The sequence below is a fragment of the Notothenia rossii genome, assembly GCF_949606895.1.
Source record: "Notothenia rossii genome assembly, chromosome: 2".
NCBI classification, from domain to species: Eukaryota; Metazoa; Chordata; class Actinopteri; order Perciformes; family Nototheniidae; genus Notothenia; species Notothenia rossii.
The window spans coordinates 83,390,203-83,416,010 of NC_136904.1; the positions used below are offsets into that span (position 1 = coordinate 83,390,203).

The following is a 25,808-nucleotide window of genomic DNA, read 5'->3' on the forward strand; positions in this document are numbered from 1 at the left end:
ATTTGCAATACAGAGATAGAAAAAGTTGGTGCATGTACATTTTTAGGACTGCTTGTTGACGAAAAACTCAATTGGAAGCACCATATAAATTATGTACAGACTAAACTGTCAAAAACAATAGGTATTTTCATTTGTATCATACTAAGAACATTTTTGAAGAAAAGATACTCTTTATAACAGTCTATTTCTCCCTTACCTTATAATACTGCTCCGAAATATGGGGAAACACGTACTCAACAAATCTACAAAAAAGAATAACATCCCAAAAAAAAGAATTACGAATAGTCTGTGGTGTTGGTAAATATGAACACACAACTCCCATATTTTAAAAAAACTCAATCTATTAAAATGTGTTGAGATAGTACAGCTTAAAACAGTACTGATTATGCACAACATTTTCCATAAGAAAATGCCTAATAACATTCAAAAGCAGTTCCAAACCACAGCGTGAACATATGAATGTAAAAAAAGTCACAATGTTTATATGCAATTATGCATATATTATGATTATTATTATTCATTTGCCAAGTACATGTATACCTATGTATATATTTATATATAGTATTTTAATTTCCAAAAAAAGATAGTTGAAACTGCTATTGACATGTGCATAAAATGACCCTATATCTAGTTTTCGTATATATATAAAAACACAATTTAAAAACATAAAACAAAGTATGTAACATTTCCTTATTCATATCCTCCTTTACTACCCAATTGAGTGAACATAAAAGCACAAGACAAGCGAATCTTTTGGAAAAATAGAGATTTACATTCATTTTTCTTTTGATATGACAATTGTTTCTTTGCAGTTAAAATGTGAGTCTTATGAAATATTACAACATTTTAAATAGTAAATAAAACATGCTGCTATCATTAAACAAACAAAAAGAAATATGCATAAAAACAGTCTGTGACTTAACTTTTGACTGATTGATGTCTTACTTAAAGCCTTTGAATTAAACTAAATATGCCACACATTTAAACAAAGGCAAATAGACAATAACATTACATTGCATTTAGCTGAGGCTTTCATCCAAAGCGACTTACAATAAGTGCATTAATAATACAAAAGTAGATCAAACAATTGGTAAAAGTAAAACAAATAAACAGTCAATTAATAACAATACAAAATAAGTAGAAGAGAAAGAATAAAAGAAGAATTGTAGTTATAAAGACAAGTACAAGGGAGGCATGTGGCGCAGTGGATTAGTGCGTTGGTGTTCGGATCAGGGGAGCACAGGTTCAAACCCCCTCTGCAGTCAGCATGTCGTTGTGTCCCTGAGACACTTCACCCCAAAGTGCTCCTGTGGGGATTGCCCACAGTATTGAGTATGTAAATCGCTTTGGATAAAAGCGTCTAACAAGTAACATGTAATGTGATAAAAGTAAACGAATGCACAAAAATGTCTCCAACAAACAGTCACTAAGAATGTACGTGAGGAACAAAGCGTTAACATTCATGAGACTAAAGAAACACAATTATCACATTTTTTAAAATAACATGTTTACAGTGAATTCCACTTATTAAAACTCTTTTGTGTTTTCAATAACAATCGAACAGTGCATCACATTTGAATAAGGGCAAATAAGAAAAAACAAGTGCTGATGCCCATCACCCTTAATTCAAAATATACAATCTTGAGGGCATAAAGAGACGAAGAAAGAAATGTGCAAAAAGGTGTTGGCATTTGCATTGGCAAATGTGTGCAGATTTAAAAAAGAAAGTGCTTCTTGTTTCAGAGTAGCGTAAATATTATGTATCAGACTGATGTGAGGGACGTTAACGAGAGTCTGATGAACCCGGCTTGTTTTCCTCCCTTGAGCTCAGAGCAGGTCCCGGCCGCGGCGCTCCTCTTTGCGGGCCAGCTCCGGGTTCTTGCTCCGGTTCTTCCTGTGTTTCGCTTTGAAACGAGTTTTCACTGACAGCAGCTCGCTGAGTCGCAGATCCTCCTGCACCAACCCCGAGCTGCTGGCCTCCTCCTCCTCCTCTTCCAGGGGGAAGAGCTGTTGCAGGGTGGAGGTCAGGTCGTCCAGAGGCTGCCTCTCCAAATCCTCCCCCGTCCTGTGGCTCTCCTGAGGGGGGATCTGGTGCACCACGGCCTGAATGGTGTGGAACAGCCTCACACTGCAGGGGTCCTCTTTCAGGAAAGGCCTCTTCTCTCCCCCGTTCCTCATCCTGTGCACCAGCTGGTGAACCAATGTCCCCTCAAACAACCTGAGGGATGGGTGGAGGTCAACTTAATATTTTTATTTCATTGTAACAATCTTTTGGATACAACTAGAACATTAGGTGTGCCAAGAGAGGAGATGTAAATGGTCTACAAAGGCTATACGCCTCCATTGGACTCCTTTGTTTACTACTGGAACATAGGAAAGTCTCACCTGGAGAGGGGGGGTTCAGGTAGGACTCACCTGGAGAGGGGGGGTGCAGGTAGGACTCACCTGGAGAGGGGGGGCTCAGGTAGCGGTCGGCCCAGCAGCTGGTTGAGCTGTAGGCTGGACTTCAGGCAGGACTGCCACTGGTTCAGAGAGTGAGAAACCTCCAGGTCCAGCTCGTACCTGGGGGGGGGAAGGGCTGAAACACACACACACACACACACACACACACACACACACACACACACACACACACACACACACACACACACACACACACACACACACACACACACACACACACACACACACACACACACACACACACACACACACACACACACACACACACACACACACACACACACACACACACACACACACACACACACACACACACACACACACACACATTGATATAATGTACCTGAGTACATTTATTCAGGTAACATTTTGAGGTACTTTTGATGCTTTATTTGTTGGTTCCACTCAACTACATCTCTGAGGGAAACATTGTATTATTTCATCCTTCACAATCAATTTACAGAATTACATTTCAATTATCAAGAGAACGGTTTCACTGGAAATTGTGCGTGGCGGTAATAATGACAGGAAGTGACGCAGCGCTGCTTTCATCTTTTAATGAGTCTGTGTTTTTTACCTCCCCTGAAGGCGTCTCCGGAGCTCAGCCCGAGCAGCAGAGCCTTCAGCACCTCCTCGTCTGCAGGAGGCTGGGCTCTCTGCAGCCAGAAGCAGGTGACGCACACAGGGAGGCGCAGAGGGGGAGGCACGGAGGCCAGGGAGGCCTCAGGGACCCCCAGGGCCTCAAGGAGAACCTGCAGACGTAGAGAGGCCTCCGCCTGCGGGAGGAGGAGGAGGAGATGTCCCCATTTAAAAAACATTAACTTGCTAACAAGTGTCTAAATGACACGACTCAACGTCATCATGGCCAACATTAGCCGCCTTTAGCTTAGCGGTGGTGACGAGAAGTCATGTGACCGTGCTGAAGTTCCAACATTAGCATTTTACTTCAGAAATCTTGTTAGCATGTGGAGATTATCCTACTGAACTAAACGTGTAAGTATCATAAAGGTTTGTTACAGACATTATTTTCTGTCATAATCCAAAATCACATGGAGGACTCCCATTGGACCAGGGAGATGCTGCCTTCAGGGTCCAACGCAGAAATAACACATCACTCCACCACAGTATAAAGACATAAATACCAAATGTAAAGATGCACGAACCCACCGTATCCAGTGTTTGCAGTGAGAGCTGCAGAGAGCTTGCTGTGGAGGCGGTCTTCACAGGGATGAGCCTCTGCTGCAGCCCCTCCCTATCTCGCTCCATCACCTCCCTGCCCTCGCCCAGCAGCAGCCCATACATCACCTGCCGCAGCGGCCTGGCGGTAAGGTGAGCGCTGGGTGCGGTGGCGAGCTCCACGAAGACGCTGAAGCTCATCCTCTGCAGCAGCAGCACGTCCAGGATGACCGGCGATAGCCAGGCCTGAATCAGAGGCAGCCGGGACCAGTTCGGGACACCAGCCAACTCCAGGGTGACAAAGTGAGGATACTTGTTAGAGGAGAAGGACTCACATCCCAACTCAGATCTTGTACTTGGGTAAAAATAGAAGTACTCAGATCTTGTACTTGAGTAAAAGTAGAAGTACTCAGATCCTGTACTTGGGTAAAAGTAGAAGTACTAAGATCTTGTACTTGAGTAAAGGTAGAAGTAACAGAGTGTAGGAATACTCTACTACAGTAAAAGTCCTGCATTCAAAATGTCACTGAAGTAAAAGTAGGAAAGTATGATCATCAAAATATAGTTAAAGTAGCAAAAGTAAAAGTAATCATTGTGTAGATTGGTCCATTTCAGAATAATATATATGATATAATTTTTGATGCATGAAAGTATTGTCAAAGCTGGTAAAGGTGCAGCTAGTTTTAATGACTTTGTATACTGCCCAACAGCTCCTCCCAGGCCCAAACAGCGCAGTAATCCCCATATATGCATAATTTGGCAAGAAACGGTCTAAAAAGCTGATAGCAAAGGAATAGCTCTTGAACGGAAGTTGGAACACAAAATAAGGCAGACAAAATGTGGAAGTGACCTATCAGGTGAAGAATGGAGGTGAATATTGAGTCTCTTTGGATGAAAGTTAAATGTTATATATTATCATTACTTCTGTGGAGAATGGAGGTGCTATCCCATGGATGAAGAACTTCTTGAGGGCGCTTGGAGGAAGTTGGTACTCCTCCATCCCTAGATTCAAGCCCTTCATCACCTCCGCCTTTTTGTTGCCGCTCAGTTCTCCCATCAGCTCCAGCGCCGCCTCGAAGGCCTCCTGAGGCTTCTGGAAGTCCTGCAGCCAGCACAACAGCCCCTCCAGGTGCGTGTTCCCGCCACCTGCCGGGGCGAACTGTTTCCAGCTGACGTACACCTGCAGCCGGCGTAGATTCACGTAGTCGTTCCCGGCCAGGGCGGCGAAGGCGGGCAGGAGCTGGCGCTGGATTTTAAAGAAGATGCAGAAGCTGGAGGTGTTGTAGCTCTTGCAGGGGATGTAGCTGTTGGAACCCCTCCGCTCAACCGCCTCCCACTGGAAGTCTGAGAGGGGTAGCACCCCCCCCGGAAGGTCGTAGATGTAGAAGTCGCTGTCTCCGGAAAGCACCGGGCACTGCCACTCCCGAGCCAGGGCGGCGATCTCCGGGTCAGCCTCTCCATAGCACTGAGCCACCTGGACGTCCAGCTGCCTCAGTGTCTGTCGGAATACTAGCTTCAACAGCGTCGGCAGGATGTTCTTGCTCTGGCCTTTCTGCGCCGCTCGATGTGCTCGTTCGATAAGACCTACTACTCTGTTCTTCGCGGTTTCATTCTTCTTTTCTGAGATGTCCGATCCACCGTCCAGCACTATGTAGGGCGTGATCTGACAGTCTCTGAGCGCTTTAACAAACCTCTCAATAAGGGCCGCGAACGCAGCATACTCCCCGCCGTGATTCTGGTCCAGACCTGAGCAGTCAATAACAGGAAACACAAGGAACACATTGAACACAGCAATACGAAAGCTCTTTTCACACATGCTCTGCAAACCTTCTTTTCCTCTCAGGACGTTTTCTAGCTGAGGAATTGACCCGGAAGTCTCTAAGCTGCAGCTATGATAAGAGAGTTCTTTATATGATAGGGAAGGAGCCTCACAATGCTGTCCCACAATTCCATGCACTAACCAAACATAACCATTCACAAAAACAACCAAACGCGGATCATGTAAGTTATGCTGCTTATTGAACCACATCTTATAACTAACTAAGGTTCCTAAGCAAAACGGACTATTCGACCGCTACCCTGGGTTGCGGTCGAATAGACCGTTGTCAGTTTAACTTAGGAACCTTCCTAACGGAGTGAAATTACCCGGAAGTCCGCCGTTCTTATTATGCATCCATTTAGTGCGTTGTATAAAAAAATGTAGTTTCCCCAAAGCAGAAGCACATTTGTGAGGTTCGCTGGCGCATCATAAATACCTCGACAGTGTAAGTGCGGTCGGAAGTACTTTTGAATTCTTCTATCCTATAGAGAGGCGAAGTCCCGCCCATCTACTTCCGACCCATGGGACCCCGGAAGCGGAAAATTATACATTGAAGTCAATGGAGAGAGAAAAATAACCTTTGGATCCCGTTTGAATTGTGCCACGAATGACACATATGATGTTTGTCAAATTAAAAGAACATTTTGCAACTCAAAAAAATAAAAATGTGTCGTAAAACTGTGAAGTTACACATTTTTTTGTGTGAAACCGCTCAGTGAACTACAGGTGTCTGGTCTCGCACAATACGCGTCACCATCACAAAGATGGCCGTCACGTTAGCAAATTTCACCTGTTTCTGTCAGAATGAGGCGAAAAAGTATAAAACGAGGTGAAAATCACTACAAGTCTGGGCATGTTGAGAGCTGTACATACACGAAGGGGAGTTAGTTGGTTCTGTAAGAGCCAGCATGCGGGACCGGCTTTACAAGGTTTCAGTGAGTAATATGAGTGCAATGTTTAACGTTAATGTCAGCTAGCTAACATTAGCTAACAAGGTACACTAACGTGTTTTGTTTTAGCAACTAGTTTTCTCCTTAAGAACTTCGTGGTCTCTGTGTATGCTGTAGATATCATTAGTGTTCACAAGAACAAGATACACTCCCGTGTTTTGTTTTAGTTGCTCTTCAGATTGAAGCGGCCAGTTTTATATCGACTATATGTGTGATCTCCTTTTTACATCTCGTTGTGTCATTTGAGTTTATTTGCTGTGTCTACATTCAAGGATTTTGGTTATCTTGTCAATTTGTTTGGTTATCTAGGCACAGCTGTGTGTGACTCCCTCTGGTACACTGGTATGTGTTTTCCTAATGTAGAGAGCATTGATTAATTAATAAACTACACACTGACTCTAGATCCCGACCAAATCCTTTTTTGTTGATCAAATGTTTTTCAAAAATGTATTGTATATTAAATAACAGCTGCACATCACAGACCGGAGTCTCTGCTACTGTGGACCACGAAGGAGGCGATCATCATCATCCCCATCCCCAAAGACCCTGCATGGCATGGAAATCTCCTCCTCCTGGAACAATTCTACACCCAGCATATGCTCCCTTTGTTGGCCAGTAGAGAGGAGGACATTTAAATAAACATACTCTTAACACCCTCGGACTCTGCGTTGTGTTTCGTATGTGTGATGGGGTGTTATGCAGAGGGGAGGAAAACAGGACACAGCAGATTGGGATTGTGGTGGAGATGCTGAGCAGTTATTTAATTGTTAAATGTAATTATTATTAGACTGCGTGCTTCTTAGTTATTCCATCTTTTGCTGTAACATGGATCTGTATGTAACTCTATATTTACTTGTTATCTACCACACTTCCTTCTACATCATACACCATCATTATGCATGGTGTATATAGGATATATATTTATATTTGTATACATATCTGTAAATTGTATAATTTAATTTTTCGTATTTGGGATTTCTCTTTTGTCCACTCAAATACACTTGGCCCTTTCTCTTTTCCATGTGGAAAATGGCAGCTGCATATTCTGCTTCTCTCATCTGGCTACCTGTCTGCTCGTCTACAATGAGAAAATTATATAATTAATTACTAATAATCATTTAAACCTGTTATTACCAATATTTCACAAATTCTTCATGTAAACTTAAGAGCACAGCTGTATGTTGAGTGTCAACTTTGCTTGGTTCATCTTACTGGGGGGCAGCTACATGGATGTCGGTGCAGTCCACAATAATTTTGCAGTTGAAGGCAGAATGAATTTATTATTGACTCAGAATGAAGAACAACTTCATGTCATACAATACATTGACTTTATTTGTAATTGTGTAAAAACATATGGGCATTGATTAGCGAGCAGGACCTGCAGGAACAGAGAACGGTGATGGATGGAGCTGGGAAGAGAGAAGAATAAAGAAAACAGATCAACTTTATTATCGGATATTAAAAATTCAATTTCAAAACAAGTTGCCGCTCCTACAGTTTTCTAGTATGTAAAGATGATTTCACATGACCAATGCAAAATATCACACTCAATACATGTGTGTCTCTGGGGGGTGCATTGTGCCTTTGATGTATATAAATAATATACCATAACCAAATACTATTACGTACAGTGGAAATCAGGTTGCCAGAGCAGGTCAGTCCAGTGGGCATGTTCCTCAGGATCTCAGCAGTTACAGGTGAGGTAAAGAAAATAAAAGAGAAAAAGGTCAGTAACAACACTTTAAAGTAACAACACTAAATAATTATCTCTTTTAATAATTTTCTCTCAGTAATCACTCAACTACTGTCTTTCCAACAAACAGATTGACTCACTCTCACTATCATCACAATGAAACACGTCCAGAAGAATGTCATGCAAAGCTGCCTGCCTTCCTTCCTTCCTTCGACTCTCCCTGAACTGCCTGATCTTTTAATGTTCGATGTTAACCATTTGTGCAGATAGCATTAAGTAGAAAAGATCGCTGATGCTAATGTGGCGTTAGCCTACCTCCCGCCCCCTTAGCACCTGGTGGAGGGGGCGATAGGCAACTCTTCAAATGTTTCACAAAATACTTACCATCATGACTACTCTTACTGTTTAACATTTTGGTTTACTTCATGTTAAGGCTAATACAAATGACAAGGCTAAGTAATGTAATGTAATGCTAACTAACATGCTCGCTACTAGCTAGGTAGCTAACTTGACTATGTTCCATGCAAAACATGTATATCACCTGATATGTTTGGTCCAACGACTCCTGGTCCTTTCATCAGACAGGAAGCGATAGAACGAGCAAGTGGTATGATCACTTTTGTGATTACAACCTGGTACAAAGCACACAGGCATCTTGTAAAAGTGAATTTATTGGAGCAATCTCTTATATTTATTGGAGGGAATCAGTCTTCTTCTTCTTCTTCTTCTTCTTCTTCTTCTTCTTCTTCTTCTTTGCTTTAATTGCGAGATCTTCTTCTTTGCTTTGCGAGTCGCAACGGTCGCAACCAGTCTTGGAGCATTATCGCCTATGACATCACTAACGCGACCCAGAATGCATTTGGGATTTGTAGTCTTTCTAGTTGCGTATTTTTCCTAGTCTTATATTGCAACAGTTTTACCACAGACTGTGACTTTTTTTACATGGAAATGATTGTTTAAGATTAGATGTTACTACCCGATTTGCATGTTTGCACTGCGCAAATGCAAATTGGTCTGCCATATTGGACAGCTACGTACGGCAATCCAAACAGGACATTTGACGTATGTACTGATCTAATAACAGAGCTTTGTTCTTGAATCACATTTTTTTATGAAAAGTCATTTCCCTTTTCCAAGAATCTCAACAAAAAAGGTTTGTCCAGACTAATACATTTATAATGTTAAATAAATGAAAACAATTCACAGTTAAGAATTAGATGTGAATTATGAATGCCATAAATGATTGCATACATTTACAGTTTCTTATTTTTCCAAGGATAAACTGATGATTTTTTTTGATGAGCACTGCAGATATCACTGTTAAATCATTTGATCATTGGTTTTATTATGAAAACGTTGAGACCTGAAATAATGTTTTCAACCCGTAACTTTACATGGAGGCTGCCGCATACCTCAAATCATCTTCGTAATATCTATCAAACTATAGATCCTACATATCGACTGGACGTAGATTTTAAAAGTACAATATACACTTCTCACTAGAAATCTAATCAAAAAGCGTTTTAACGGCCAAACTATCCTACAATTTAGGATTTTACAGAGAGGGTTATTTGTGAATAAACGACCATCTGTAACGTTAGCATTCAACAGGAGCCCTAGAGGGCGAAAACTTTAAAACGTAATTATAGGACGTATTAAGTACTTGAACAAACAACATATTTTGTCGTAATAAGGGCCTGAACAATCGGCCCATTTGGTCGTATGAGTTGGAGGACTTGTTGATTGGTTCGCAAAAGGGTTCATCTCATGAGGCTTCATCATGGGCTTCATTTGAACACAGACCCCCCTGTTGGTCAAAGTGTGTAAAACAGGCAGATTTGATATCTCCATAGTGTGCTGTATCTCATACCGAGTTCCCAAAGAGTACAGCTTTAGAATAGCTCTAAACAACGAACATAAAATCATATTTTCATGTTAACAATATTGTATTTATTCCAGTTTAATGATTGTGATTGAAAAGCCTAAGGAGGCTGGTAAACATTGCAAAGAGGGATTTGTATTCCTTAATAATATTCGTAAACTTAACAATGTTGTAACCTGAGAAAAGCTAAACCATAGAAGAATACATTTATTAACTACATTATCTAATTTAGCTGCAGCTTTTATAAACAAAAAAAAAGACTTATTGACCATTCGTTGAACCAGGAACCCTGCGGTTAAAAGTCAACTGCTTTCCAGCTGAGCCACAGCACACACTCAGAATTTATCTGAAAACACTGTAGACTATTTATTCCTGTATTTATTTATTCATGTTTTTATTCCTACATTTATTTATGCTTTTATTTATTTATACTTATGACATGTTCCGACCTCTATATAAGTGAGGGTCTGAGCCAGCCGCGGCGCCAGGATTTCAATTGTGGGTGGGCCAATGTAATTTCGGCTGGGCCTGTTCAAATATTTTCTCGCGATTTTTGTTAATAATCTAATACAAATAGTACTTTATGAGCTTTGGCTGTGTAGCCGCCGGGTCATCTATGGCTGATATTAGGTCCGGCACTGGGATGCTATTTTCTGTTATCCTGCAACGGGTGCTACGTCCCGCAGAGGGACTGAGCTCAGCGGGGGCACAACATTAAACACACTCATCTCTCACCTGCTGTAAGGATGATGAGTGTGGTGGTTCCGGCGGCGGTGACTCTGTTCTTATGGCCCGTCCACACACAGGCATGAAAAAACTTGAAAAATCTTGATGCTGGGCGTGTCTGAAGCTTGGCGATTTTTTGCGAGCAACGCGACCAACAACCAATCACATGAATCTCCCGCCCCCGACATACAAAGCAATAGCAATGTTAAAACGAAGTAAACTGGATATAAACTCCCCAAACAGGCGAAAACCTACCATTTTCACCCACTGTCTCTGCCACCTCCCTCCATGCCTGGTTCCTCCGGTTTGTATCCCGGTAAATAGTTCTGATCGTAAAGAACTGGGTGATTTGCTACCGTAATTTCTCGTTTGGAATATGAGGAAATGAACTGCGGTCTGGCTCTCCCAGCTTGCACGCGGTTTGATTGGCTAGCGCTTGCACTGGCGGGATTTGCATAAACCGTATTTTTTCATGCCTGTGTGTGGACGGGCCGTTACTCTTTAAAGAAACCCTGAACATCGATTGTTGTGACATCGTTAGTGAGCGTGCTATTTTTTTTGTGTCTGTCTAGTCCACTGTCCTCCTTTGTCTGCGCGCGGCCACGAGACGTTCTACGATGTGTTTGCTCCCGCACTTCGACTATGAGTTCGGTCTGATTACGTTAATTAATGTTGCTTTTAATTTTATTTATTTTTTAAAGGGAAACACGTTTGCTCTTATTTTATTATTTAATTGTTAATTTTGATCAAACATTTTGGAAACTATATTTTCGCCCAGTAATTTTTGATCAATGTTGGCCCAGTGCCAGAGTGGGTGGGCCTAGGCCCAGTAGGCCCACCCATAACGCCGCGGCTGGTCTGAGCTCTCTTAATTCCATCGTGTCACCGGGCCCAGGTACAGGAGGGGTAATATATGCCAGCTAAAATCTTGCCTAGGGCAGCAAATTGCTCAGGGCCGGCCCTGATCGTTCTTATTATACATCCATGGGTATTATGAGCGTTGTGGTTCAACCGATCTAAAGCACTTTCTTAAGCAGTCACGTGGTATTGAGGGGCAGCGAGGCTTCGTTTGTCATCGGTGACGTCACTGGCCCAAAATGATACAAGGCTCGATACAAGCTTCACAAAAAGCTTCGGGGACTCGACACACGCTCCGAAGCCTCGGCGCAATACGTAACATCACTACCTATTGCAAGCATTTCCAATGTGTAAAGTCGTGTCATTTGTACGCAGACTGAAGAGAGTGGGTTGGTGTAAATATATGATTCCTAAATAGCAAAACGAGTTATTTTACTTTTGGTACTGAAGTAAGAGTTTGAATGCAAGACTTTTTCTTGTCTTACAGTATTTCTACACTTTATCTACTTTCAGTTAAAAGTCAATTTGTAATGCTACACCACTACAGTTCAGAGGTATATGGTTTACTTTTACTCCACTACATTTATTGAATACCTTTAGTTACTTTACAGATTTGGATTTATGATGTGAAATATAATCAAGTGTTAAATCAGACTTTATTTACACCTGGCATGGGCGCGGCAAGGGGGGTGCTGAGGGCGCTGCAGCACCCCCTAGCGGCAGGCAGGGGGTGCAGAGCTCCCCTGTCTGAATTATTATTTGACGGTTATTGCTGCTCCCGCTGTGCATAATCTGTGTAATATGTAGCCAATAAATTCCACATTGTTGGTAAAATGATATTTTGGCCTACCCCGAATGTTTTTTCTGTAGCCCCGGACAATTCTACCTCAATAATATAATACATTAACCGTGCTTTACGTGAACCTCATCAAGACACTAGAAAGGACGGCAGAACTGTAATTTCCCGTGTTCAGTGAATGCAACAGAGGCAAGACACCAGAACAATCAGAGAGTTGGATGGAAATAAAAGTGTGCTTGTGTCATTCAAGCTCGCGGCTCTGTGTGTGTGCGGAAATAGCGCATTTAGTTTGTGTGAGAGAGGGGGAGAGAGAGAGGGACCGGTGCCAGCAGCAGGGACCGTGTTGTTAGCATCTGGTTAGCTAGCTGCACTAACGGACATACGGAGCTGTTTGTTCCACAACAAGCTGGAGGAGAGCTCTCCTCTCAGACTGAGAGGCTCAGGTGAGCTAAAGGACTCTCTGAGTGTTTAGATAGTTAACTTTAGTCTAAGTTATCTCAGTGGGTCTCAAACGGTTTGGTCAAAAATTATTCAAAATATTATTTCCGCGGCACACCTTCATATGATCATTATAGTTATAAAAAAAATAAGAGAATAAAGGAAAAACAATTATGAAATACTATATGGCAGTAAAACAAGAATACAGTTTGAAAGGGGAGTGATTTGTAAAATATCCATAAAGAAAAAGAACATCTGCTTACAGTTGTGTTTCATCTGGGTGTTGAGAGATGTATCCATCGATCTCTTAATGTTGCTCTCAAAGGGCACCAGATTGATGCTTTTAACTTCAATATTTTAAAAAAATCTTCCCGGTGAAGCATCCCCCCGGACCCCCCTAAAGGAGGTGAGGTCCGCTCCCCACTCGTAAAAAATAGCACTTTACCCCTGCCTATATGCCGTGAGCTGATTATCGAGCCTTCATTGTAACAGTCGCGGGTTTACTGTGTGTTTGCGTGTAGGGAGTTTTTTTGTGCGTGCTCTATAGTGCCCGTAATAGTGTTCACTGGAGTCCAGCACCTCAGCACCCCCACTCAAAATACCTTCCCGCGCCTCTGACACCTGGAGTAAATTTACAAACTACCCTGCAGTATACAAAGTCATTCAAACTAGCTGCACCTTTACCAGCTTTGATAACACTTTAATGATCAATAATTATAAAACATATATATATATATATTATTCTGAAATTGACCATGCACAATGACTACTTTTACTGTAGCCACTTTAACTATATTTTGATGATAATACTTTTCTACTTTTACTTGAGTAACATTTTGAATGCAGGACTTTTACTGTAACAAAGTATTCCTACACTCTGGTACTTCTGCTTTTACTCAAGTACAAGATCTGAGTACTTCTACTTTTACTCAAGTACAAGATTTGAGTACTATTCTGTGTTCTGCAGTACTCACCTGACTTGAAGTACAACCAGTGGTAGAGGATGCTGCCGTCGATCAGCAGCCGGCAGTGAGAGAGGCGGAGATCCCGGTAGATCCTCCGGTGTTTCTTCAGCAGAGTGGTCAGGCCTTGGACTCCCATCCTGGGCAGAGAGTTTTGGAGGAGCCAGAGAATGGACTCTGCTCTTATAGGAGCTGCCGCACCTCAACCCTCCCTTAAGTTTCACTTTCCTCACCTCACAGCAGCTCTCTCTGCTTCATTCAGTATTTTGAGATTAGTCATGTTATTGAAAAAGTTCCTCATTTAAATGACTTAACTGCCACCCATGGCAGGAATGTTTTTGTAAAGTTTGGAAACGGAAAGTGAAACTCAGAGGAATTACTTGGCAAGCGGGCACAGGTCCTCCTGGAACCACCTCGATGGAAAATGGGTCAAATCTACTACAGGGGGGCCACTTAGTAATTGTTGAATGTTTTGAAAGTTTAGATTAGACAGCTTTCTTTTACACATTTTCCGTATCCTTAACTATTGTGTGTGGTGATAAACTCAAATGTCATGGGGACATACAGATTCGGCCTTTAATGGTCCAAGGGCAGGGCAGGTGAATACAACTATGCCATGAATGGAGGAGAGACGTTGGTATAATTATTACTATTCACCAAAACATTATTCAACAATGTTTAAACAAACTAACTCCATGTCCAGTTTTCCAAACTTTATTGTTGGTGTCAGAATTCACCATTTGTTGATTCCCTACCTTCCTAACCTGAGATCAGTCTATATCTTCCCGCCCACCACACTCACGTTATCACTTGCCTGTCTGCCCGCTTCTCATTAACATAGGCTAATGATCATGCAGCTGCACACCGGGAGGTTTCACAGGTTAAATCAAACGTCATAACGTATGTGTGGATATGCGCGTGAATAACGTACGTGTGGATAAGCGTGTGAATAACGTACGTCTCGCCTCCATTAGCATTGTATAGAATCTTCCTAGCATTATATTTTTCGAATGATTCCGCTCCAACAGTAGTTTGGAGAGTGTTACATGTAAACGTTTTAATCGGCACAGTATTGGTATCAGAAGAGAGGGGAATAATAATTAATAATCATTAGTATGAGAATATTTGCTGGTGTTGTAGTCCGCTCTCCAGACCACTTTTTAACGGTATTGGTCTTGTCTCGGAATCGACTGCATTTGGTTTCGTATTGTCTCTGTATCGGACCTATAGGACTCGAGATGATGTCAAGACCAATCAAGACCACGGCTGTGTCAGGGGATGTGATGAGTGTCGGGAACCGAAATCCAGTTCCGATTTGGAACAAATACAAATGGTGCTGCTGGCGGTGGGGGAACAGGTGGGACACGGAAACATCTCCTACGCATCCCGCATGAATAAAGCTGTGGTGGTTTTTGTAAAGAAGCAGGAGTTGGTAAGCCAGTTAATTGAAAGTGGTTTAAACATAAATGATGAGTTTATACAAGTGTCCCCGCTGGCAGTGCCTTCTACCCGAATTACCATATCGGGAGTCCCTCCATTTATTCCCAACGAAACGCTGGAGAAAGAGCTCAAACGCTACGGGAGAATGGCGAGTGGTTTCCGCACGGTGAGTCTGGGCTGTAAAGACACCAAGCTGAAGCACGTTCAGTCTCTGCGGAGACAGGTGTTTATGTTTTTGGACTGCACATCACAAACACTGGATGTGTCTTTCCGTATTAAATATGAGGAAGGTTTCTACATGGTGTATGCGAGTGCTGGCAGTGTCAAGTGTTTTGGTTGTGGTGATGTGGGGCACAAGAAGATCGCTTGTCCGCAGAGACTGATAGCAGCACTTCTATTGGAAGGCAATATTGTGAATGAGAGTGGAGAGGGAACCAGCGGGGTTGCTAGGCCCGTTCGGGGAGCTACCGGAGCTACCGGAGTTACGGCCCCTGTTTCCGGAGCTGACGTACTCGTGTCTGCAGCCGCCGCGCTCGGTGCAGCCGTGTGCGCGGCTGCAGCGCCGGGGGCTGCGGTGCCCGCTCCTGCTACACCCGTGCCCGCTCCCGCTGTACCCACATCCGGTGCAGACGTGCTCGTGGCCGCCGTGCCCGCACTCGCTGTGCCCAGTGTAGCCGTGCCTGTGCCTGTGTTGCCCGCAGCAGTGGTGCCAGGCGGTTTTGTGTTTGGTCCCATGATGGCCGTTAAAGCCGCAATATCTTTGGGTGTTAAGCCGTTGTTTGCGGGGATTAATATGAAAGCAGTTGTGGAGGCTAAAGCTCAGGTCAGGGCTGGATGCAGAGAGGGTGTGATGGAGTGCTCAGAGCAGGAGCTGCAGGTTGTCTCTGGGAAACAGGCTCAGCTGTCACAAAAACTGGACAGTGAGGCAGAGCAGGGGGGCAAATCAGCTGGTTATGATGGAGTAGATATGGAGTATGACTCTGAATCGGATAGTGTCTCCGTATCTGACAGTGTTTCTCAGAGTGAGGATCTCTACTCTTTTGAACAAATCCAGGAGTTTCTGGAGGAAACTCGGGAAATCAGTAAATGTAAAAAATTATTTCCCAGATGTTGAAAAGTTTATTAAGTCAGCCAAGACAATTCAGAGGGTTGTTGGGCTAGACTTACTTGATGAAAAAAAACGGTATCGCCTCAAGAAACACATCACTACACTGAGGAAAGCTTTAAACAAAAAGACCAAAGTGCCTAAAAAAAGGAGTCGTAAATAATTGAATATGATCATACAACACCGGGTGTTTCCACCTTACTGTCTTTTTCTATCTTTTTTCTTAATGGCCTGTCACTCTTCTCCTCACATTCAGGGTTTAAGGGTAGCCTCATTAAATATGAATGGGGGCAGAGACGCTCAAAAGAGAGCCTTAGTAACAGAAGTTATTCAACAGAAAAAGTTAGATGTAATATTTCTACAAGAAACTCACAGTGACAGCAGAAATGAAACTGACTGGGGTCTATGGTGGGGGGGGGGCCGCACGTCCTTAGCCATGGGACACATTTGAGTGCAGGAGTAGCTATTCTATTCTCACCGCTTTTAAATATAAAAATAATATCCAGCACAGAGGTAGTGAAGGGTAGAGTTATTCTAGTGAGAGCTGAAATAGATGATTTTCTGATTAGCTTTATTAATGTGTATGCACCAAACCAAGGCTCTGAGCGTGAAGAGCTCTTTAAAGTATTGGAACAGAAAATAAGTGATATTGGTCAAGGGGAGTTTATTGTTTTGGGTGGAGACTGGAATTGTTGCACTGACTTTACTTTGGATAGGACTGGAGTTGAGCCACATCTTCAGTCTTCCTCTGTATTGTCTCATGTTCTAAAGAAAAGTGATTTAGTGGATGTGTGGAGGATGATGCATCCTACATGCCAGCAATACACATGGGTTAAAATATCAGATGGTAGAGTTAGTGCAGCCAGATTGGACAGGTTTTATTTACCCAAGCCCTTTTCTGCTAGGGGTACAAACTGTCAGATCATCCCTGTTGCTTTCACAGACCATCATTTAGTTTTGATGGAGCTGATCTTATCTTGCAACGGAAAACCCAGATCTTTTTGGCATTTCAATAAAAGATTATTATGATAAATGATTTGAATTTCTGTGAACATTTTCAAATGTTTTGGGCTTACTGGAGATCTAGGAAAGATAGTTTTTCTTCCCTTACTCAGTGGTGGGAGGTAGGAAAAGCCCAAATTAAGGTTTTTTGTCAACAATACACCTCCTATTCAACAGCCAAAATTAAGAGAGTAGTGGAGAGTTTAGAAAGAGAGATAATAGATTTGGAAAGTGTTTCATATGCTGATCCACAGAATAATGCCAGTTTAAAAGGAAAAAGACAGGAGTTTAACTCCTTTATGCAAGAAAGAGCCAAAGGAGCTTTAGTCCGAGCCCGTTTCACCAAACTCCAGGACATAGACGCACCCACTGCCTTCTTTTTCAGTTTGGAAAAATCAGTGGTAAAGAGAAAACAGATGTTGTGTTGCGGCTTCCTGAGGGAAAGGTGACCACGGAGCCGGCTGAGATGAGGAAGCATGCAGTAGATTTCTACACAGAAGGGATGCTCCCAGCTTCCTCCAGGCGTGCAGTTCTCTCTCTGCTTCCTAAAAAAGGAGACTTGACCTCTTTAAAAAACTGGAGACCAGTGGCTCTTTTATGTACGGACTACAAAATCCTCTCAAAGGTTTCATCAAACAGATTAAAACTTGTTATTGGATCATGTACATCCACTGCACACATAATCTGAAATAACGACTCATTTTTCTCGCATCAAATGACATCAAAACGCATTTTAATGGCCAAACTAACTTTAAAATAGGCATTTTCCACCGAGAATAAAACGAAGTTCGGCCATGGTTTTTTTTCTGCAGGGAGAAATTTGAAGATCACGTGAAATAGACGCCAGCCATTGGAATGAATGGTGAAAACAAACGTAGGGATCCTACAATTTCAGAGTTGTTTTTGTAGAAATACAACGTCCTACGTTGTGGACCAACGTAGTTATTACACGTTTTTTTGTGAGATTGGGTTGGACTCACTCACGTGACTTTTGGCAGTAATATTCCGCCGTGGTTGTGCCTGTCACTACCCGATCTGCAGCCCTGCCCTATCTGAAGTGCGCATGTGCGAGATGGTCCGCCATATTGGACAACTCCGTACGGCAACCCAAGTAGGACACTTGACACCGTGGCTAAAAAGAAAACTTGAGAGTGATGAGTTATTGTTACAGCCATTGGAATGAATGGTGAAAAAAAACGTAGGGATCCTACAATTTCAGAGTCGTTTTTGTAGAAATACTACGTCCTACGTTGTGGACCAACGTAGTTATTACACGTTTTTTTGTGAGACTGGGTTGGACTCACTCACTTGACTTTTGGCAGTAATATTCCGCCGTGGGTTGTGCCTGTCACTACCCGATCTGCAGCCCTGCCCTATCTGAAGTGCGCATTTGCGAGATGGTCCGCAATATTGGACAACTCCGTACGGCAACCCAAGTAGGACACTTGACACCGTGGCTTAAAAGAAAACTCGAGAGAGATGAGTTATTGTTATTACAACGTCACTTCACTATTATTTAACAACTCTTTGTATTGGGTTCTTTTATTTGGGGTTAAGTACATTGTCAGAATAAGTGAGAAATGAATTTAACTTCTGTTAGACAGCTATCATACTGAATAAATATTTACTGTGAATGTATGCAAAAATGTACTTTAGACATCGTAACACAATTTTAAACGAGATTGTATTGTAGATTATACATTTTACTGATACCAATTATATAATATTTACCTTAAACATATATATATTTTTTTTATTTTTAATGTGGGAAGAGGGGGGGTGGCGCCCCTAGCGCCCTTATGGGCCGGCCGCCACTGCTATCTATCAATCTATCATTCCTTTTAAACTTTTAAAATACTTTGACGTAGATTAGTAATACAGTACGTACAATTTATCAATTGTGCAGAAAGGCTATTTTCACAGTAGTAAAAACGTCACGTCTTTTGGCTACGTCTCTTTTTTTTTTTAAATAGGAAGTTACAAGTATCAGATTGCGTGAACATATCCTCTCTACAAAACCCATCCACCAATTCATGTCTAAAAGGGGCCCTTTTATGCTTGTTGGGGTTTCCCTTCTCTCGTGTGTTATATAGCTTTTTATGCATGTAAATAGTCTCAAAGGCTAAAATCCCAATGTTAAAGAGTTTCTTTATCAAACAGCCCCCCAGCAGTACAATAAGTAGCTTTCTTTAATTGCATATGATGGTCATGAGCACGTATAAAGCACATATAAATAAAGATACATGCTAACATCCTGGTTTTCCATGTAATATTCCCAGTAACAAGCAGTCAAATGTGGCCAAAACTCAAACCAATATCTTCATTCTTGACCTACAACCACTTGTTGATGTAGACTCTCTTTCTCTATATATACAATATGACACATACAAAAGCACTTTTGAAGTCATTTTGCATAAATTATAAAAGTATTAACACATGTATTGGAAAATGAATAGCATTTTATATAAAGCAGTCTTTACTAGTATTCATAGGCAGGGTGAGCCAAACAAAGAGCCCCCTCCTCAAGGAAGCTAACATTCACACATTGGCTATGGGTGCAATTTGGGGTTAAGTGGGATACAGCGACATGAGGAGCCAGGAGCTGGGGTAGAACCCACAACCTTCCCATTTGAAGACAAACCCACTGCCTCACAGCCATACCCACAAACTAAAACTTTTTTTCACAGATCCATTGCAGAAAGGTAGTACACTGCAGATCACTCCAGTTGTTTCTGGTTTCCCTTCCATTTACAAGAATTGCACAGTCCTCTTCACCCCGATGCAGATCTCCACCACCATTAACAGGGGGGGATCCCCTAATAAGAAAAGTCATTTTCAGGGTCCTCCCCCATACTTTTTACTTCACCTGTCAGTGGTCATGATGTTATGGTTGATCGGTGTAAGTATCCCTTGTCTCTAATGAACTTTGCCTTTGACTCCCTATTCCACCATTTTCCCCAAACCTGATCTCCGAAATGCAAAGCACCCAGTCCGGATCCGCAAAGAAGACGAGTGGAAGACGGCTTTCAACACCCCTCTGGGCCATCTGGAATACCTGGTGATGCCTTTTGGACTCACACATGCCCCTGCTATATTCCAAAACCTGGTAAATGTTGTCCTTGGGCACATGCTTAACCATATTGTTTTCATATACCTTGATGACATTCAGATTTGTTTTTTAAATGAAAAAAATGAGCATGTGAAGCACAACTGTTTTGGAGAATCGCATGTTCGTTAAAGCAGAGTAGTGAGTTTCATGCTTCTACAGTCTATTTTCTCAGCTACATCATGGCCAAAGGACAAGTAAGAATGGACCCGGCCAAGATGAAAGCAGTCCATGACAGGCCCAGTTTGGAAAGATGTAAGCAACTACAAAAGTTCCTGGGTTTTGCTAACTTGTACAAAAGGTTTATTTAACCCACGGACCGCGCCGCCCGGCACGTTCATGTTACGTGTTCAGTACTACATGCGTTTTACCTTTACCCATGGATGCCCAATAAGAACGGACCCATATCGCCTTACTGCCCACGGAGCTGTAATAATGGATATATTGCAATACTTCCAGTCAGTACTCCAGCAGCAGCATTTTTACCCCTTGGAAAGTCGAGTCTGGCCTGGATAGCTGGTCACAAATATCCTTCAGCAAAGTGGCAAACCCTTGTGACTCTTGTTGGCCTCTTATGGGGCTGCTGTCTTTTAAATATGATTATTTCTCTGCTCCTAGTTCGTTCCTCGCAGATTCTTTCATCAGTCCCAGTCATCGCATGTCAGACAATAGAGCTTTGAAAAATGTGTCCAATTCAACAAAATGTTTTTGTGAAGGTCAGAGCTAAATTATAGATTGTTTGATTGTGTAATTACAAGGTGAGAGAAAAATAAATCCACATCCTCCTATTAAACTTATTTTATTTACTTTTCCATGTTGTACGCTACATATACTTACTTGTTGTACAGGTTGAACCACATGCTGGATATCTACCCAGCCTCAAGGAAATACAATAAAATAAATGGATTCATAATTAAAAAAATATATAAAAATGTATAATTTAATAATGTTTGTGCAAACATTTCAAATTTAAATATGAAATGAAAAAAAAGTTTACTTTGGAAATGATTTCTCACAAAAACCTTTCTAAATTATAGTAAATTATTAAAAAAGGTTTGGTCAATATACGTTTTTCTACCTAAAATAGTTAAAATTGAACGTAAACTATATCAAACACCACATCCATGGCAATTAACCAATTTTTGCCCGCTATTTAAATTGACTTTGGTTGAAGTTAATAACAATTCAAGAACCAGTTCACTCCAACCCTCTACCCACCCCTCTACTGAAATCCTACCTCCCCGTCCTCTGCCCCTACCTTGTCAACCTTTTCAACTCCTCCCTGTCCCAAGGAACCGTTCCCTCTGCTTTCAAAACTGCTGCTGTCACTCCCATCCTCAAGAAATCCGGTCTGGATCCCTCCTCCCTCAGTAATTACCGCCCCATCTCCAACCTCCCGTTTCTCTCAAAAACAATAGAACGCATCATCTCCAAACAACTCCACCGCCATCTCCAAACCAACCAGCTTTTTGAACCCCTTCAGTCTGGTTTTCGTCCCCACCACAGCACAGAAACGGCACTCATCAAAGTCCTCAATGACCTCCTCACCTCTGCTGACACCGGTTTCCTCAACATCCTCATCCTCCTCGAGTGCAGCCTTTGATACCTTGAGCCACACCATCCTGATTACCCGACTCCAGGATATCGGTATCGAAGGTTCTGCACTCAGGTGGCTCCAGTCCTACCTCTCCGACAGATCCCACTTCATCTCCCTCAACAACCACTCCTCTGCCACAGCTTCAGTCACCCAAGGTGTTCCCCAAGGTTCAGTACTCGGCCCCCTCCTCTTCATCATCTACATCCTCCCCCTTGGTCAGATTCTCCGCCAATACAACCTGGACTTTCACTGTTACGCTGACGACACACAGATTTACCTCAGCACCAAATCCCCCCAGAACCCCCCCCCCCTCAACCAAATTGAAACCTGTCTGACTGCAATAAAATCCTGGATGCAACACAACTTCCTCAAACTCAACAGCAATAAAACTGAACTCCTCCTCATCGGCTCCAAATCCACCCTCAGCAAAACCCACAACCTGACAGTCACCATTGATGGCACCCCTGTTTCCCCCTTCACCCACGCATGCAACCTTGGCGTTATATTTGACCCAACACTCTGCCTTGAGCCCCACATCCGTCGTTGTAAAAACCTAATTTTTCCACCTCCGCAATATTGTCAAACTCCGTCCCTCTCTCACCCGCCCTTCTCACCCGCCCTGCAGCTGAGCGACCCATTCACGCCTTCATCTCCTCCCACTGTTGTGCACCGACAGAAATGCTAGAGGTTCATTTTCATGGTGTTTTATGTTTGTGTTGTCACTCATCATTTATCTCTCATTCCAGGCTTCCTGATTGTCCACCCCTTGTGTGTCTCCTGTGCTCATCAGCGTCAGCCCCGCCCCTGATTGTTCCCACCTGTGTCTTATTATAATGTGCTTAAATTCCCCTGTCTCCCATGTGTTCTTTGTCAGTTCGTCTTGTCTCTTGCTATGGTCAGGTCTATGCTCTCTGTGCTCTTGATAAGTTTTGGTTCCTCACTATGTAAGCGCTTTCATTTTGTTCTCTATCTTACCAATACTTTACCTCTGTCTCCTGGGTCATGCAATTGGGTCCTACATCCTAAGTGTCTGAGTTTGTAACACCAGCCTTGACTATTGCAACTCACTCCTCTACGGCATCAGCACTACATCCCTCAATAGACTCCAGTGTGTCCAGAACGCAGCCGCCAGACTCCTCACCCACACCAAATCATGGCATCACATCACCCCGGTCCTCAAAGAACTCCACTGGCTCCCCGTTTCACAGCGCATCCATTACAAACTCCTGGTCCTCACTTACAAAGCCCTCCACCATCTGCCCCCCTCCCCCCGCCTACCTCACTGACCTCCTCATCCTCTACCAACCACCCTGGTCCCTCAGATCCACCTCAGCCGGTTTGCTTTCCATCCCCAAGGACAAACTCCGGAGCTTCGGGGATAGAGCCTTCTCTGTTGCAGCCCCGAAGCTCTGGAACTCCCTCCCCCATGACCTCTGTGAGTCTGAGTCCCTCACCCTGTTCCAGTCCCGCCTCAAAACCCACCTCTTCAACTCTGTATATCCATAAGCCCCCCCCCCCTCTCAACCAACTTCCTCCTGACTGCTTTTCTATTTTGTTTCTTTTTTTGTTTGTTTTGTTTTTGTTTTGTTTGTCTACCCTCCCTCCCAAATGTAAAGCGTCTTTGGGTTCAAGAAAAGCGCTATAGAAATATAATTTATTATTATTATTATTAATATTGATATTTTATATATATATATAGCATATCATTTATGCAGTCTTTCTGAACACTTTTAAAATACTGCAAATGAAGAATATTTGTAATGTTTTGCACAGATAGGTGGGGTAGGTAATTTTGGAGAAACCAGCTCGAGTGCGCTAGAATTTGAAAATACACAACCGGAAAAAATCTGCCACTTCCTTACAGAGCCCCTCCTCCAACACACACGAACGCGCACATGACCAATGAGGGCACAAGATAAGTTTGTGCCCAGATGGGAGGCTGACAGGCAGGTAGGCCATCCAGTTATTTTAGCCGGGCCGGCTAAAATTATTGGTTGTGCTTTTTACAGTACTACGGCTTCCACAGATTTTTATGGATTTTTTTCCAAAGCACTTTTATTTCCGATATTCATTGCTATCGGGATGTTAAGAGCATTCCATGGAATATAACAAAAAGTATATCTCGAGCCGGTTTCTCAAACTTACCTGCCCCACCTTTAATTAATATAATTCATGCCTTCTTATATATATAATATAATGTATTATATTACATTATTGCCTCTGCATTGGATTATTATCTGATAGGGTAATAACTTCATAATTAACTACGTCTGAAAGCAGAAGTCTGGGGCAAATAATTGCAAGTCTCTTCAGTGAGAATGTCACAAAATGATTTAAAAAGAAAAGCTGGAAAAAAAGTAAAAATCAAAAAACAGAAATGACATTTAAAAAAAATGAGGAAGTGACGTTTAAAAAAGGAAGTGACATTTAAAAAAAAAGTAACATTTAAAAAAAAGAGTCAAATTCTGAGAAAAGGGCACATTCTAAGAAAAAAGGCATATTTAGAAGAAAAAAAGCCAAATTCTGAGAAAAAAAAAATCTAATTTGAGGTGCATTGTGGGACATATTGTTTATGGGCAACGTGCTTCTGTAAATCATCATGTAACCGTATAATAAACATATTATATTCTTTGCAAGCTCTTGTGGGGCCACAGAAAATGAAGTCACGGGCCGGATTTGGCCCCCGGGCCTTGAGTTTGACACCCCTGTTTTAAGGGGTCTTGCGGCCCTATAATGGGTATATGAAGGTGGTTCAGGGGGATGCTATAGGAAACCAGAGGACTTTTAAGGGTCCCAACTGGATTCCACTTGTTCTTTTGGTGTGGTTCTAGGTGTACTTTATTAAGGTATTTTAGGGACACTTGAGGATTTAGGGGAGGAATGGAAGAAAACAGCATCCAACAAAATTACAAGTTAGGGTTATTAAGGGTTCTTATGTTTGTTTCTCAAGGGGGTTTATAGTTGTTTTAATGAAACTTTAGCATTATAGAGCAACTAAAAAAGCCTTTAAATTAAACTAAATATTCCACACATTTAAACAAAGGCAAATAGACAATAACATTACAAATACAAAAGTAGATCAAACAATTGATAAAAGTAAAACAAATAAACAGCCAATTAACAATAATAAATAAGTAGAGGAGAAAAAAGAAAAGAAAAATTGTAGTTATAAATACAAGTAAACAAACGCACAAAAATGTCTCCAACAAACAGTCACTAAGAACGTACGTGAGGAACAAAGCATTAACATTCATGAGATTAAAGAAACGCAATTATCACGTTTTTTAAAATAACATGTTTACAGTGAATTCCAGGTATTAAAACTCTTTTGTGTTTTCAATAACAATCGAACAGGGCATCACATTTTAATAAGGGCAAATAAGAAAAAACAAGTGCTGATGCCCATAACCCTTAATTCAAAATATACAATCTTGAGGGCATAAAGAGACGAAGAAAGAAATGTGCAAAAAGGTGTTGGCATTTAAATGTGTGTAGATTTAAAAAAGAAAGTACTTCTTGTTTCAGAGTAACGTAAATCAGGGTTAATACATTTTTTCACCAATGATTTTCAATGACTTCTCCATGATCTTTACCTAATTTTCCATGACCACAAAAATTACTCTTTCTCAGCGGTACCACTGAAAATGATTTATTTTAACATGGAACAGGAAAATAAGGTCTGAAACATGTTGTGCCTATCTAAAAACAAATAGTAGGCTTACTAGCTTCTACACGCTAAAGCAACTAAAATCTCTCACAGGCAAAATACCTCGTCAGTTAAATGCCATTAGG

At 42.0% G+C, this 25,808-nt stretch overlaps 1 protein-coding gene and 1 long non-coding RNA gene across 3 annotated transcripts; one reads left to right on the forward strand and one right to left on the reverse strand.

The window, feature by feature from the left end:
* Positions 1-685: 685 nt before the first annotated feature.
* Positions 686-13,989, reverse strand: LOC307028583 (single-strand DNA endonuclease ASTE1-like). 2 transcript variants are annotated; one of them, XM_079663746.1, is made up of 6 exons: positions 13,779-13,989; positions 4,562-5,385; positions 3,631-3,927; positions 3,041-3,239; positions 2,446-2,578; positions 686-2,218 (listed from the first exon to the last, which is right to left on the reverse strand). In XM_079663746.1, exons 1-6 carry the CDS (start codon positions 13,903-13,905, stop codon positions 1,828-1,830), a joined length of 1,971 nt encoding a protein of 656 aa, XP_079519872.1. In that variant the 5' UTR covers positions 13,906-13,989; the 3' UTR covers positions 686-1,827. The 2 variants fall into 2 exon arrangements, with proteins under 2 accessions (XP_079519872.1, XP_079519873.1); XM_079663747.1 differs by lacking the exon at positions 13,779-13,989 and adding an exon at positions 5,785-5,957.
* LOC307028586 lies at positions 6,115-7,063 on the forward strand. Its single transcript, XR_013805038.1, has 2 exons — positions 6,115-6,393; positions 6,890-7,063. It is a non-coding gene; the product is annotated as an uncharacterized lncRNA (long non-coding RNA).
* Positions 13,990-25,808: the final 11,819 nt, after the last annotated feature.